This window comes from Manis pentadactyla, chromosome 14 (assembly GCF_030020395.1).
Source record: "Manis pentadactyla isolate mManPen7 chromosome 14, mManPen7.hap1, whole genome shotgun sequence".
In the NCBI taxonomy this organism is placed as follows: domain Eukaryota; kingdom Metazoa; phylum Chordata; class Mammalia; order Pholidota; family Manidae; genus Manis; species Manis pentadactyla.
The window spans coordinates 60,803,033-60,817,437 of NC_080032.1; the positions used below are offsets into that span (position 1 = coordinate 60,803,033).

The 14,405-nt window shown below is 43.9% G+C and overlaps 2 protein-coding genes across 6 annotated transcripts in view; both read left to right on the forward strand.

Annotated features, from left to right (window-relative positions):
* Positions 1-5: 5 nt before the first annotated feature.
* On the forward strand, positions 6-4,993 carry RHNO1 (RAD9-HUS1-RAD1 interacting nuclear orphan 1). Its single transcript, XM_036908149.2, has 3 exons — positions 6-130; positions 2,824-3,075; positions 4,098-4,993. The coding sequence occupies exons 2-3, from the start codon at positions 2,908-2,910 to the stop codon at positions 4,650-4,652; spliced, it is 723 nt and encodes a 240-aa protein (XP_036764044.2). The 5' UTR covers positions 6-130; positions 2,824-2,907; the 3' UTR covers positions 4,653-4,993.
* A 1,087-nt stretch (positions 4,994-6,080) lies between these two features.
* The window catches only part of TULP3 (TUB like protein 3), a 90,466-nt gene continuing 82,141 nt past the window's right edge, over positions 6,081-14,405 (forward strand). For all 5 annotated transcript variants that reach the window (XR_008993577.1, XM_036908163.2, XM_036908176.2 and 2 more), the window contains exon 1: positions 6,081-6,195. Coding sequence is in view for 4 of the 5 variants with exons in the window: in XM_036908163.2 (XP_036764058.2) it covers positions 6,155-6,195 (41 nt within the window). In the remaining variant the exon portion in view is untranslated. The remainder of the gene's footprint in view (positions 6,196-14,405) is intronic.

Sequence of the window (14,405 nt, forward strand, 5' to 3'; positions counted from 1 at the left end):
GAAATTGGCGCCGGCGGAGCGTTGCGGTCACGTGACGGAGCGTCGCCAATCGGCGCGGCCCTTGTCTCCGCGTTCCAGGCCTAGCGCCGCGGCGGCCGGGAGGAGCGGCGGCAGGGGAGCCGCCGGGCGGGTAAGGTTTCGCTGCCGGCTCGTGGGGAGCGGCGCCAGGGGCCCAGGCGGCCGCGGCGGGCGGGGACCGCGGGGGACGCGGGGGACGGCGGCGCCTGTGGAGGCCTCGCGGCGGGCTTCCTTGCGCGGTCCGGGGCGCTGCCCTAATCACTCCGGGCGACGCTTCCCCGTCTGGGGGGACCCTCACCCAGTTTTAAAGCCCACCCGGCTTGATTTCCCTCCCAGGGGAGATGGTGCTTCCCTGACCTCCAGCGATCGGTCATCTGGTTTCCCCGACTAGAATGCGAGTTCTTTGAGGGCAGCGTGTAATCTTGTCCAAGTTAGCGCCATTAACAACTGCACACCGAAAGCCCCACTTCAGGCCCGAAACCTCATGATACGACTCCAGTCTCTTTATATATCTCATATATAATAAAGTACTTTGTTTATTAACTTATCCACGCGTTTTGTCGAGCACTCACTGTGTGCCAGGCCCTGCCAGGATACAGTGGCCGAGGACGTCCTTCCTTCTCCTGAGTTTACAGTCTAACTGCGAGGAGAGGGGAGCGCAGACTTTCTCAAGAATCAGCGACTGGAGAATTACAATTGTGAAATGATACATTAGAGGTCAGCTATACCTTTGAGCAGCTACAAGGGAGTCTTGCCGTCTGTAGTTCAGGAAAGGCTTTTCTGATGAACCAAAGCTTGGTCTGAGATGCGATGCCCTTACGCAAAGAAGGGAGGGAAATTCTCAAAGTTAAGGGAATAAGGTGTGCAAAGGCCGTGTGACAGGAGGAAGCATGGTGTGTACAAAGGCTGAAGAATAGCTGAGGCCACTGAGCTGAGACCTGAATGGAGTGTGGTGTGAGGTGAGGTTGGAACCAGAGGAGGCAGGACCTTAGCCAGAGCTGAGGGAATTTGGTCCTTACTCCAAAATCCAAAAATTTAAGCACAAGTGAGTCAAGATCAGATTTGCCTTTTTAAAAGGGCCCTCTGCAGGAGGTGCCAGAGTGGATTAGGGTGACAGGTTAGACTATTGCAATACTCCAGGCCAGAACTATTGAAACTTGAAGGGTGGTGGAGAGAGGGGGAGAGGGAGAGGAGAAAGGGGCATTATTAGAAACACGTGTAAGAGGTCACATTGACAGGGCTTGGTGTTGGGTTGAATGGGAGGGGGGAAAAGAAAATGTCAAGATTTCTGGTTGCATCATTGGATGAATGGCAATACCAATTCCCTGAGCAAGGGCCCTGGAAGATAGTCAGTTTTATGTAGCAGGTACAGGGGAAATGATAACGAATTCAGTTTTACACATGTTGAATTGGAGGTGCAGTTGCGGCGGCATCTAGTTGCTCTCAAGCAGGCAGTGTATGTGTGGGTTTGGGGTGCTGAGAATTCTAAGCCGAATATGTAAATACTAGCCATCTACTTCTAGGTGGTTATTGAAACATGAGAGGATGGTTGCCTAAGAAAGGTGCATAGAGTGAGGAAGGCTCCAAAGCCTGGCCAGAGGGGAAGGCCTTAGACAGCAAAAGGGACGGACCTCTAATTACAGCAGAAAGAGGATGTATAGCAGATATATGTAGGTTTTATGTTTGATTTCTGGAAAATGGGAGTATTTCCTTTAACATCTCCTGTATCCTTTGTGAAGTAGGAAGTAAAGTCAATTGTTGAAAGAGAAGGGGAGTTCTAAAGTTCTAAGAAAGTGGGAAAGTTTTAAGATAATCTTTGTGGAAAATGAGTTGATGGAGGAAACAGTAGGATTGGTGAACTGCCCGTTGAGACTGGTTAATTTCCACGCTTTTCACTGGAGCCTGCTAACTGCTCCCTGCTACTTTCTCCTCCTCCTCTCCCCAATCCACCTTTTCTCACAAAGCGCCTTATCTTTTAAACGTATAAATCAGAAGATATCATTTTCCTGTCCAGAATCTTTCAATGGCTTCTGTCACACTGAGAATAATTAAATCTAGAGTCCTTAACCTCACCTCTGAAGCCCTGTGTCATATGAACTGTCTCAGATCCCGCTACTCTCCAGTTCAGCCATACTGGCGTTACTCTCTCTTCAACAAGTCAGACGTATTCCCACGTAGTGGTCTCTGCTCTTACTATTCGCACAGCCTGGAATATTCTCCTCTCACATCTTTTTTTTTTTTTTGGTATCATTAATATACAATTACATGAGCAACATTGTGGTTACTAGATTCCCCCCATTATCAAGTCCCCACCAGATACCCCATTACAGTCACTGTCCATCAGCGTTCCTCTCACATCTTTCTACTGTTGCTTGTTCTCCATTCTTCCTTCCATACCTAGGTCAGATGTCACCGTCTGCAGAAAGCCTCCCCTGAGGTCACTGAAGCATTCTTCCCACTGTTGTAGTTGTCTGTCTCTCTCTGCTAGACCGTCAGCTCTCTGAAAACAGGAGCAGTCTGACTTCTGTGATCCTTCCAGTGCTTGGCACTCCAGAAATGATCATAGAATAAATGGTTATCCATCTTTCAATTCCCAACACCCAGCATGGCACTTAACACGTGCTCGATGGATGTTCATTGAACGACTGTTATTGCATGTTTTTACTTGGTGGTGTAGCTATAGGAAGCTGCTCCCAGCAGCCTTGAGGTTGGGGTGGTAGTTGGTAGTAGAACTGGTTGGCAGAGTATGAGGAAGAGCTGGGGAATTGTGGGAATTATTTTCTCCTAGCATTTATTTCTCTGCAGGCATGGGTTGGAACTGGAGCCTTTCCCTCCACCTGACTACCACCAGCATCATGTGGTTGCTAACTGCTCTTCACTCACCTATTGATGCCTCCCAGAAAAAAACGCCGCCAAGGTTCCCAGAAAGCCCAGCTGGTATTTCACCAACAACCACTGGAGGGCCCCAAACACGGCTATGGATCTCCACAGCTTCCCATCACTTACACTAGACAGGTGGCTAGCAAGCCCATTGACCACGACACGGTCACTTCCTGGGTAGGTCATGGGATTTGATTTGAATTTGTTAGGTTTCTCACAATGCTGACTCTTATGCTCCTTGAACCAGAGCCTCCAAAGAATAAGATTTGGGGGGCAGGACAAGGACATAATATATTCTTACTGTCTTGTCAGCCCTGTTCTCTGGTATATCTTCTTTTCCTAAGTCCAAATGGAGGCATGGGTTGGTTGGAATTAGAGTCTTTCCCTCCACATTCCTCTCAAAGTTCAATATAAACCAGTAACTGAGACAAAAATGGCAGAACCAGTAAAAAAAATGAGGTTGTTTCTTAAGCTTCATGAGATTGGTAGAGTATTTAGCTATTTACTGCTTATTAGGTTGAACCTTGAAAAAAACCCACAGAAATGGTGTATGTCATATTTTGACAGTTTAAAAGCCTTGCGAAGAGAACATGTCAGGGAAGTAGAATGGCAAATGGGTCAGACAAAAACGTAAGCTCTGCTTAAGAGTCCTTAGTAAATATTACTCATTCACGGTTGTTTAGAAGAACCATAATACCTGGTTCAGGACTATAGGAGAAACGAATGTTTGAATCCTGTAGATGAGAAGAAGAATGAGCATTTATTGAGAACTTGTTATATGCCAGGTCCTATGCTAGTTGCTGTCCGTACAGGACCTCACTTCCTATTCTTGCATGCAGCCATTCATTCTCTCCTGGGGCCCTTCGTTATGCCAGGCACTCCCCTAGGTGCTGGAGATTAGTGGTGAGTAAGTAAGGTCTCTGCCCTTAAAGTTTAGAGATAAACAAGTTGCAGTTGTATGGTGTGATTAGGTGAAAGAGGCATTGTCCCCTTTCTTACAATGAGGAGATTGGAAGTCAGAGAGATTGAATAACTTGTCCAAAGTCATGTCCGTTTCTAGTAATATCCCATTAGACAGGTATTTTTGTTTTGTGTCCATTACCATAGTGCCCATTTAGGGTTCTAGTCAGTAATGTCATTTTCTCCCTCAAGTTCCTGGTCATCAGCTGTCCTCACTTTTTTTTCCTTTGGATCCTTAGGTGTCACCTCAGTTTGATATACCCACAGAAAGCTGGTTCCCAGTCAACCGGAAATGTCATAAGCGAGACCAGGCAAGACATTCAAGTCGAAAATGTACCACTTCCAAGTTTCCACATCTAATGTTTGAGAATCCACAGTCTTCTTCCAGTTCAGCCACACTTGGAATCCCTTTAACCAGGGAGTGCCCCAATCAATCAAAAAAGGACAGTTCTCGAAGGCCCTTAGTTCCAATGCTCAGTCCCCAGAGCTCTGGGGAGCTGTCAGCACATGCACTTCAAAACTTACCTTATGTGTTCATTCCACCTGATATCCAGACCCCAGAGTCATCTTCTGTGCAGGAGGGGCCCATTTCCCCAGATCAGAGGGAAAACAGCTTTCTAAACTGTTTTCATACAAGCACTCCCAAGAGTCCAGAGCCTGGGCCTGTTCTGGTTAAAGACACTCCTGAGGAGAAGTATGGGATAAAGGTCACATGGAGGAGACGACGGCACCTGTTTACTTACCTCAGGGAGAGAGGGAGGCTGAGCAAAAGCCCATTCCTTGCGAAGAACTGACTGGGTTTCTCAGACATCAATGGTCTCAAGAAATTGATTGCTGGTTTTCATCACGTTGCTAAAGTCACTCTTCCAGCTCACAGGAGAGTATATCAATAGGATAGAATGGAAATAATACCAATAACATCAATAGAAAAAAGATTTTAATTACAGTCTTGGAGTCATAAGGGAATTCCATTCCCAGATTTATCTGCTTTTCAAAAATTTCTTGTCATAAACAGTTTTTAGTGTCATAAACAGTTGACTTCTATTTCTCTTGTACTGTTAAAAAATTTAAAAGTATCTTGTAGTAACTGATTAAGATGTATGTAAATAAATGATTGCAGGAAGTTTTCAGAGAATCCTGCTTCTGACTGCCAATCATGCAGCAATACTGCTCCCTCCACAGAAGTCTTTTTAAATTGTTTTCTTTAACTCCAACTCATTAATCCTTTAATCACCTCTCTCAAACTAATTCACTCCACATTTTTGAATACCAGCTCTGTGTCAGGCTCATGGGCAGCTTCCTCTGACCTGTTGGATGAAAAAAATCAAACTCTGAGTTTTGATAATTGAACTTCCACCTCTGCAACCTTGGCTCATCTGCGGGAAGAGCAAGATGAAAATGAGGCAGCAAGCCCTGTTTTAGTGAATACGATGGGATCAGGGAGGTGAAGGGGAGAGAGATACTAGGTTATCTGGTTTGCTGTGTTTTGATTTTTTATTTCCAGCCAAAGAAATCTGTAAATATTAAATAGAGTGAGAAAATCGTTTCTTGTAGTAACTGTTTAAAATGTGTGTGAATGTTTGAAGATGGGCCACAGGCTGTAGAGATGTAAATGGAAAAGATTCTTAGGAGAGTCTGTAGAGCTGGTGTTAGGAGGGCTCTCACCGCTCAGGCTTGGAGTAGGGGAGCCTCAAGTTTCGCGCAGTTGGAGAGCCAACTAGGTAACTATGAAAGGTGCTTTTAACGGGGAATGACTGCTGGAGAAGGAACCAATGTGGTTCCCAGGAAGGCCCTGGTGACCGGAAGGGGCCGACCTGAGGCAGGCGGCAGAGGTCTGTAGGTGCTCACATTACAGACCTCTGGAAGCCCTCTGGGTGGTCTCTGGGTACAAACAGCCGGAAGTGCGGGAAGGCTGCTTCGTGTGTGGCGGGTAGTGGGGGATGGGTGGCTCCCCGACTGGCTTTCCAGCCGCCGGGAGTGAAGCAGCTGAGGCAAGCACAGCCTTCCGCCCGGGGTATCTTTCCGGTGCACCGCACCGGGAGCCAAACCCTAATGCGTCACCCAGCTAGGGCGTAGGCGCCTTTTACGCCCTGTTCATTCTCCCCTTAGAAACCCTCCCGCAACGCCGGGCGGCGGCAATAGCCAATGAGAGGCGAGAGGCTGGCACACAGACCAATGGGCAACGGCGACAGTGCGTGGTGCGGTTGTTAGGGGGCGGGGCCCGGCTGCTGGCCAGGCTTGCCTCCCTACCCGCGGGGTCGGGATCTAGACGCGGTCGCTCACAGCGGCGATCGCGATGGAGGAGTCACGCTGCCGACTGGACCCCTGCGAGGACAGGTCAGAGGGGGTGTCGGCTGGTCTCGTGCTGAGCGGGGCGGAGCGGAGACCGTGGCGGGACCGTCTGCGAGCTCGCAACAGCGGGAGTTGAGCACGGGTCGGACGGGGAGGGACTGGTTCGTTGCAGGAAGCGAGTCCCCTCTCCCCAGTCCGCCGTGGGACCCCCTTTTTGCAGGCGAGCGGTGGGGAGCCGCGGCCCTGCAGCGTGCGCAGGAGCAGGGACTTCATTTCGGGTCCCTGCTTGGGACACTTGTGGTTTTCGTTGCGAACTCGTCTTGCCCTGGTGGGCCGTGCCTCTCTCGCGCTGCCGCGGCGAGTCCTGACTAGGCTGGAGGAAGGCTTTCTCGGGGCGTCCAGCCGGAAGACTGTGGGTGTTATTTACTGACTGGTTCTACTGCGTTGCTTTTGGCAGGCAGTGCTGGATTCTGGAACGGAGTCCGAGGGCAGAAATGCAAAACAATTCTTCTTTTGCTTTTTCCTGCTTTGTAGGAATAATCTTACTCAGGACTGTGTTATTTGCAGTGTACCGTACCCCTTGTTTGAGCACCGCTTAACTCAGCCTCCGCCAGAGGAACAGCTTGGGAAATAAAACGATCCGAAATCTCAGCTTGTCACTTTCTTGTTAGCAAGGTTGATGAAAAGTTAATGCGGAGCGGCGTCAAATCGTCGACTTAACTTCGGCATTACTTGAGTATTTCAGTCATGCCGACTGTATCCCCCCGCTCTTTATTCCATTACCCCGGCGAGTAAAGAGTTAGCATGTAAGGATTTAGTCTGGTATTTAGGCTATAGGTATTGAAACGTTTTTGAGCCATTTAAAATCCTTGTCATGAACGAGGCGTTGGGGTAGAGAACACTCATTTTCCGATTTCATCTGGTTTTATTTACGTGATAACTGCGCTCCGTGAAATTTGTTCACTGCACTTTTTTTTCACGTCTAGAGAAAAATAATCCACATTTATAAGTAAATAAATATGGAAGGTGTTAGAAGGAGATAGAGTTAAAATTCAGATGGTATTTGTTCAGCTGCAGGCACACCCTAAACCTCAGCTGAATGGTTTTAAGGTAGTAAATTTCATGGGTACAGATGATTGATATGACTCGCGATTTGGGGCGAAAAAAATGGAATTGGCTTTGAAATTGAAACCAAGGAGGCAAAATGGTATTTAATTTATTGGATCTGAAGTTTAAAGGGATAATTTAGAATGTTTTCCCTCTTTTTTTTCCCTGAGAAAACAGCTCTTTAATTTTAAAATTGATATTAAAGGGAAATGTGTGAGTCACCAAATGTTTCTCCTGTCCTAGGTAATGTTAATACAGCTTCTGTCAGTGTTTAACTCATTTGTCACGGAGAGGAAGTGACAAGTCTCTTGCTTTTTTGGCTCCAGGTTGTGTGCTTAATGTTTTTGATGAAACACATCGATAGAGTTTTTGATATTACACCTTTCAATGTGAAGCATAACATCTGACTTAAATCTCCTGTAATTTGTTTTCTTATTTGAATTGTGTGACTGTTTTACCATGAGGCAGATTTATTTTCGACAAAGTAGAAAAGTTGTTAACAAATAAACTTCAAATGTTTTTTTCCAAATATGAAATATTTAGTGAAAATTGGAGGTGGAATTTAAAACAGCCGTCTCACCTTTGTTGACGCTAGGTATTGTACACTATAGATTTCCTGGAGATGACATCGGTTAGCTGGTGCTGGAACTTCAGCGCCCTCTTGCCTTTTGTTCATGATCGGGAATTGAAGGTGTGGTGAGACTTCTCAGTGTGATGTGACCTTGTGACCCAGAGTTGACTAAGAGGGTCCTCGTCTGTGGTTTATCCGTATACCATGGCTTCTCTTCAGAAATATGAACCTGGAAGTCATGGTTTGGCCAGGCTTGTTATCCACTCTCATGTTCTCTCTTTTTAAAATATTCCATCAGAACAGCATTGTTGGCAAACGACTTATCCAGTGCTTAAAAATCCTTAGGTAAACTAAAAAGTATGACGACAGTATGTTTGGCTAACAGCAAAAACTGCAGTAAAGGCCTAATAATGTCTGACACACATGTATTTCTTGAAATGTGAAGGCTACATACACATGTAGAAAGGAAACAATAACTGTGTAATAATCCCCCTTTCTTCCAGGATCCCTTGTTCCAAGCAGACAGACTCAGACATTTTTGGGCATAGTTTTTAATTCTGACTTCTCTTATCTTTGCTGTGGAAACTCTGCTGTTTCCCCTGCATTTGTACCTATTGAGAGCGGTTAACATTTCTTCTTACCAGCCGGAAAAGTATGCTTGAAGTCATCAGAGGAGGAGTTGAAACTGTCTTGCTTCTCCTTATTTGAGAATTTTAGGACTAGACGGGGCCTTGATGATTCCCTTAGTTTTCTGTTCGAGAGTAATTGCACAGTGGAATGTTGAGGCTTCTTTCAAACTGGAATCTCCTGTAGTCTGCTTTTGCTGTATTTCCTCGGAGTCAATTCACTAGGAATAAGCTCTTTGAACTACTAAATCTATTCTGCCTCATCAGGCATCCTTCCTGTTAGTAATAATGAAAGCTGTAAACTCTTCCTGGCCTGGTTAAAGCTTAAGTCCACTTTCAGACACATTATCCACATGCTGGTTGGTGTGCTGTCTCCATTCACTTGCTTAATGCTTGGTGTGGGCTTGATGGTGAGGACTGTCATCTCTGTCCTTTTGCCCTGGGACCTCTGTGAAAGCATTAACAACTAGCACTCTATCACGTGTGTTACCAGGACCTCAGGAAGACCACAGTTCTGAAAAGGATTATGGTAATACTTTTTATTGTTCATAAGATGCTGTTTCACCACAAGGCATTGTGGTGAGGGGGGAAAAAAACACTGGAAGCGTCCGGTGGCTTCTTGAGTTCTACTCCCAGCTTTTTCATTCTCTGGCAGTGTGATCTTGAGCAGCTCATCTGCTTCTTAGGCTTCAGTTTTCTCCTCTGGAAAATGAGGGCTTCTTTGGAGTCCTTCAGTGATTTACAATGAATTAAGAAACTAACATTTTTAACTGTACATGCTCAGATTTCAAAATACAAAATGATATTCAATGAAAAGTATGTCTTTATTTCTCACTGTCCCCATGTCACCTACTTTATTCATTGGTAGGTTTCTTAGGGGGCCTTCCAATGATATTCTACATTTTAATCTCTTAATATTCCTTTCCCACTATTAAAATTTGGTGGTTTTGAGTTTTAGGGTAGAATATAATAATCTAAATTCTAATATCTACTTTTATCATGTGCAATATGTATTTTTAGAATATGAACTATGATTGCTATAAGTTCTAATTTTTTTCCTATGATAATTAATGTATAGAATATAGGACTGTAAGAAGAAAACGAGTTATTTTTCAGGCAGGCTTCTGGAAAAATAAATCATTGCTATTTAGCTTTGGAGGAAGAAACCTCAATAAATCTACAGTTCACCTTTGAAAGTAGGTTTTAGAATGAAATAAGTGTAATAGAGGATTGACTTGTTTCCCTGTTGAAATATAGTGTAATTTTGTTCTGGTGATTTGATATGTCATATAAGCTAGAGGCAAAGTAGAGGGGAATGTTTTGACTGGGTTGTTCTCAAGCTGTGTTTTTAAGGGAAGATATGACTAAATAAAATGATCAGTAATAATGGCTTCCATCATGTAACCTTTGCAGTGTTCTTAGTGCTTTCATGTATTTGATCTCTTTTGAGCTTTATAACTATGAAGAAAGCCGGGCTGGTGTCATTATCTTTACTTTATAGATAAGGAAATTAAGGCTAAGAGAGGGCATAATATATCTATCTTAGGTCACCTGACAGGTAAGTTATATAGTCAAAAGTGAAATCCAGCTTTAGATCTCTAGTCTCCTCTTTTCTTCTCACTTTTTATCAGAATATCTATTCCAGATATTCTGGATGTCATGTGTGCATATAAACAAGAACAGCTGATACTGATTATATTCTAATTATTTTTAGGGTGAGCAGTTGAAGACATCAGACATTTTAGCAAAGTACAAATGAATATGAATTTTATCCCATGGAAAGGGAGTGGAAATATTTATTTGTATTGTTAGGCAAAAGAATGTGCTTTCATCTGCACACAAGAAAGAGACGGAGAATAAGTAACATTCCTGAGGAGAGAAAATGAAACCCTGAGAAAAGGAGAATCAGGCGAGAGGGAGAATTTTCATTAACTTAGATTCTGAGTAATGTCTATTACTTTATATCTATAAAGAATAAATGGAATCTTTAGCTTCTGGATCAAATCATATATTTAAAATAACCTTTCTGTTTGGGTCACTCAAAAGGATGTTTTTGCTTTGCTCTGTGAGGCAAAACGAGGAGGGCTGCTCACTCTAAAGGAATTTTCTTTACTGCATTCTTTGGGGCCAAATGATCAGTTCATTCTTTTCCTTCTCATTGTCTCTCTTTTTCCCCAAGCAATTCTCTTTTTATTCTGCCTCTACTAAATGCGCTTCTTAGGAAGTGGATTTTCATTCTCTAGCTTCAGTTAAGTTAGTTCCATTTTGTGTCAGTCGTCAGGTAGAGGACAGCCTGAGCTGGAACACTCTCACTTCCCCTCAGATGAGATGGGACGGGCATGAGAGGATTCTGTCTGGCAGTTTTAATTGGACCTTTATGTGCCTTTTCCCAGGGGCAATGTTTTACTCTAGCTGGATGTGTTCTCTGTGTCTCAGAACATGTGAAAATAGGGCCTTCCAATATTGACAGTTAAGATTTGGACAAGGTGAATCTATTGTCAGTTGACTGAGAGAAAATTACTGTATTAAAAGCTATTGCCCTAACCACCTGACAATGTAATTAGTTTGGACATAATGAAATCTGCTGATTCTTTTTCATAATATATACTATAATCAACTCTTAGGGTTTTTTCCAGAATCCATTACTGGCTGGGACATTTTGCTAATGCAAAATACCAAAGGAACTGCATTTGGTATTTGACTGCAAGGGTTCTTGGCAGACTTCCTGAAACTCCATAATACTGAAAATTCCAGACTCTGTGCTGACTGTGTGAATAAATATATAGTCAGTGGTGCAGTTTCACATGTGGAGGTGGAGGGGACTGTGGCTTGTGATTGAAGTGTAGCCCCTTCCCCCGCTGGCTGTGTGACCTGAAGCACAGAGCCTCGCCTCCGAGTGTCAGAGAGTTCTGTAAAATGGGAGTGTAGGTTCATTGGGAGATAATTTGTAAGGCACTTAATGTAGTTTCTGGCACACAGTAGTTATTCCCTAAATGATACTGCAACTGGCTATGTGGTAACATATTTCAACAATGTTTCAATATCAATGAAAATAAAAAAAATTGAGGATTTATTTAATACAAGGGGAATTCTAGAAATGTCTAGGTTTAGAAAGGCTATGAAGAAGTTTTTACAAGATGATAATATGTTGAAATCATTAGTCTTGTCAATGAAGACAAAATTAGGGTAATACATTTGTTTGTAGTATTAAAAAAGTTATAGGAAGGTGGAGCCAAGATGGCGGCGTGAGTAGAGCAGGGGAAATCTCCTCCCAAAACCACATGTATTTATGAAAATATAACAAAGACAACTCTTCCTAGAATACAGACCAGAGGACACAGGACAACATCCAGACCACATACACACCTGCGAGAACTCAGTGCCTCGCGAAGGGGGTAAGATACAAGCCCCGGCCTGGCGGGACCTTAGTGCCCCTCAACCCAGCTCCCGGTGGGAGGACAGGAGTTGGAGCTGGGAGGGAGAGGGAGCCCAGGACTCCTAAACACCCAGCCCCAGCCATCTGGACCAGAGCGCAAACACAGTGCATGCTTGGAGTGCTGGATACTAGGGAAACAGGACAGCAAGACCTGTGAGCAGGTCCCTAAGGCCAGCGCCAAGGGACAAAGAAAAGCGAGTGGACTTTTTTTCTTTAAATTATTTATTTAATTTTTTTTCTTTTCTTTTTTTTTTTTTTGTGAGTGCTTTTTGCAAGTCTTAAAGGGACAGGGACCCCAAAACCGGATGGAAGCGTCCTGGGACACTTAGTCCAGCAGCAGGGAATTGGGGGAACTCTGAGCACTCTAACCCCCAGGGCAGCAGGGAGCATGGAGGCCCCTCACAGAGATAAATAGCCTCCCGGCCGCTCCCCCTCCAACGCCGCTCCACCATATCAGAGTAGCGGCCTGAGGCAGGCCACGCCCACAGCAACAGCGAAGATTAACTCCATAGCAGCCAGGCAGGAATCAGAAGCCCTGTCTCCGCACAGCTGCCCAGCACAAGCCACTAGAGGTCGCTGTTCGCCCAGGAGAGGAGGGCCACAAACCAACAAGAAGGAAAGTTCTTCCAGCCGTCACACGTGCCAGCTCTGCAAACTATCTCTATCACCATGAAAAGGCAAAATTACAGGCAGACAAAGATCACAGAGTCAACACCTGAGAAGCGGACAGACCTAACCAGACTTCCTGAAAAAGAATTCAAAATAAAAATCGTAAACATGCTGACGGAGATGCAGAGAAATATACAAGAGCTAAGGGATGAAGTCCGGAGGGAGATTACAGACGCCTGGAAAGAGATTACAGAAGAGAAACAAACTCTGGAGGGATTTATGAGCAGAATGGATAAGATGCAAGAGGCCATTGATGGAATTGAAACCAGAGAACAGGAACGCATAGAAGCTGACATAGAGAGAGATAAAAGGATCTCCAGGAATGAAACAATATTAAGAGAACTGTGTGACCAATCCAAAAGGAACAATATCCATATTATAGGGGTACCAGAAGAAGAAGAGAGAGAAAAAGGGATAGAAAGTGTCTTTGAAGAAATAATTGCTGAAAACTTCCGCAAACTGGGGGGAGGAAATAATTGAACAGTCCACGGAAATACACAGAACACCCAACAGAAAGAACCAAGGAGGACAACACCAAGACACATAATAATTAAAATGGCAAAGATCAAGGACAAGGAAAGAGTTTTAAAGGCAGCTAGAGAGAAAAAGGTCACCTATAAAGGAAAACCCATCAGGCTATCATCAGACTTCTCAACAAAAACCTTACAGGCCAGAAGAGAATGGCATGATATATTTAATGCAATGAAACAGAAGGGCCTTGAACCAAGAATACTGTATCCAGCACGATTATCATTTAAATATGAAGGAGGGATTAAACAATTCCCAGACAAGCAAAAGTTGAGGGAATTTGCCTACCACAAACCACCTCTACAGGGTATTTTAGAGGGACTGTTCTAGACGGGAGCACTCCTAAAACTAAACAGATGTCACCAGAGAAAATAAAATCACAGCAAAGAAAGCAGACCAACCAAATACTAACTAAAGGCAAAAAAACAAACTCAACTACCCACTAAAAGCAGTTAAACAAAACATGAAAGAGCACAGAATAAAACAACAAACATATAAAGAATGGAGGAGGGGAAATAAGAAGAGAGAGAAGAAAAGAATCTCCAGACAGTGTATATAACAGCTCAATAAGCGAGCTAAGTTAGGCAGTAGGACACTAAAGAGGCTAACCTTGAACTTTTGGTAACCACGAATCTAAAGCCTGCAATGGCAACAAGTACATATCTTTCAATAGTCACCCTAAATGTAAATGGACTGAATGCACCAATCAAAAGACACAGAGTAATAGAATGGATAAAAAGCAAGACCCATCTATATGCTGCTTACAAGAAACTCACCTCAAACCCAAAGACATGCACAGACTAAAAGTCAACGGATGGAAAAACATATTTCAGGCAAACAGCAGAGAGAAAAAAGCAGGGGTTGCAGTACTAATATCAGACAAAATAGACTTCAAAACAAAGAAAGTAACAAGAGATAAACAAGGACATTACATAATGATAAAGGGCTCAGTCTAACAAGAGGATATAACCATTCTAAATATATATGCACCCAACACAGGAGCACCAGCATATGTGAAACAAATACTAACAGAACTAAAGGGGGAAATACACTGCAATACATTCATTTTAGGAGACTTCAACACTCTACTCACCACAAAGGATAGATCCACTGGGCAGAAAATAAGTAAGGACACGGAGGCACTGAACAACACAGTAGAACAGAGATGGACCTAATAAACATCTATAGAACTCTACACCCAAAAGCAACAGGATACACATTCTTCTCAAGTGCACATGGAACATTCTGCAGAATAGACCACGTACTAGCTCACAAAAAGAGCCTCAGTAAATTCCAGAATATTGAAATTCTACCAACC

Excerpts from the sequence above, each read along its gene's own strand:
- RHNO1 (XM_036908149.2), top strand. The coding sequence starts at position 2,908 with ATGCCTCCCAGAAAAAAACGCCGCCAAGGTTCCCAGAAAGCCCAGCTG. Across the intron at positions 3,076-4,097 it reads ACGACACGGTCACTTCCTGG|GTGTCACCTCAGTTTGATAT; the intron begins GTAGGTCATGGG and ends TTGGATCCTTAG.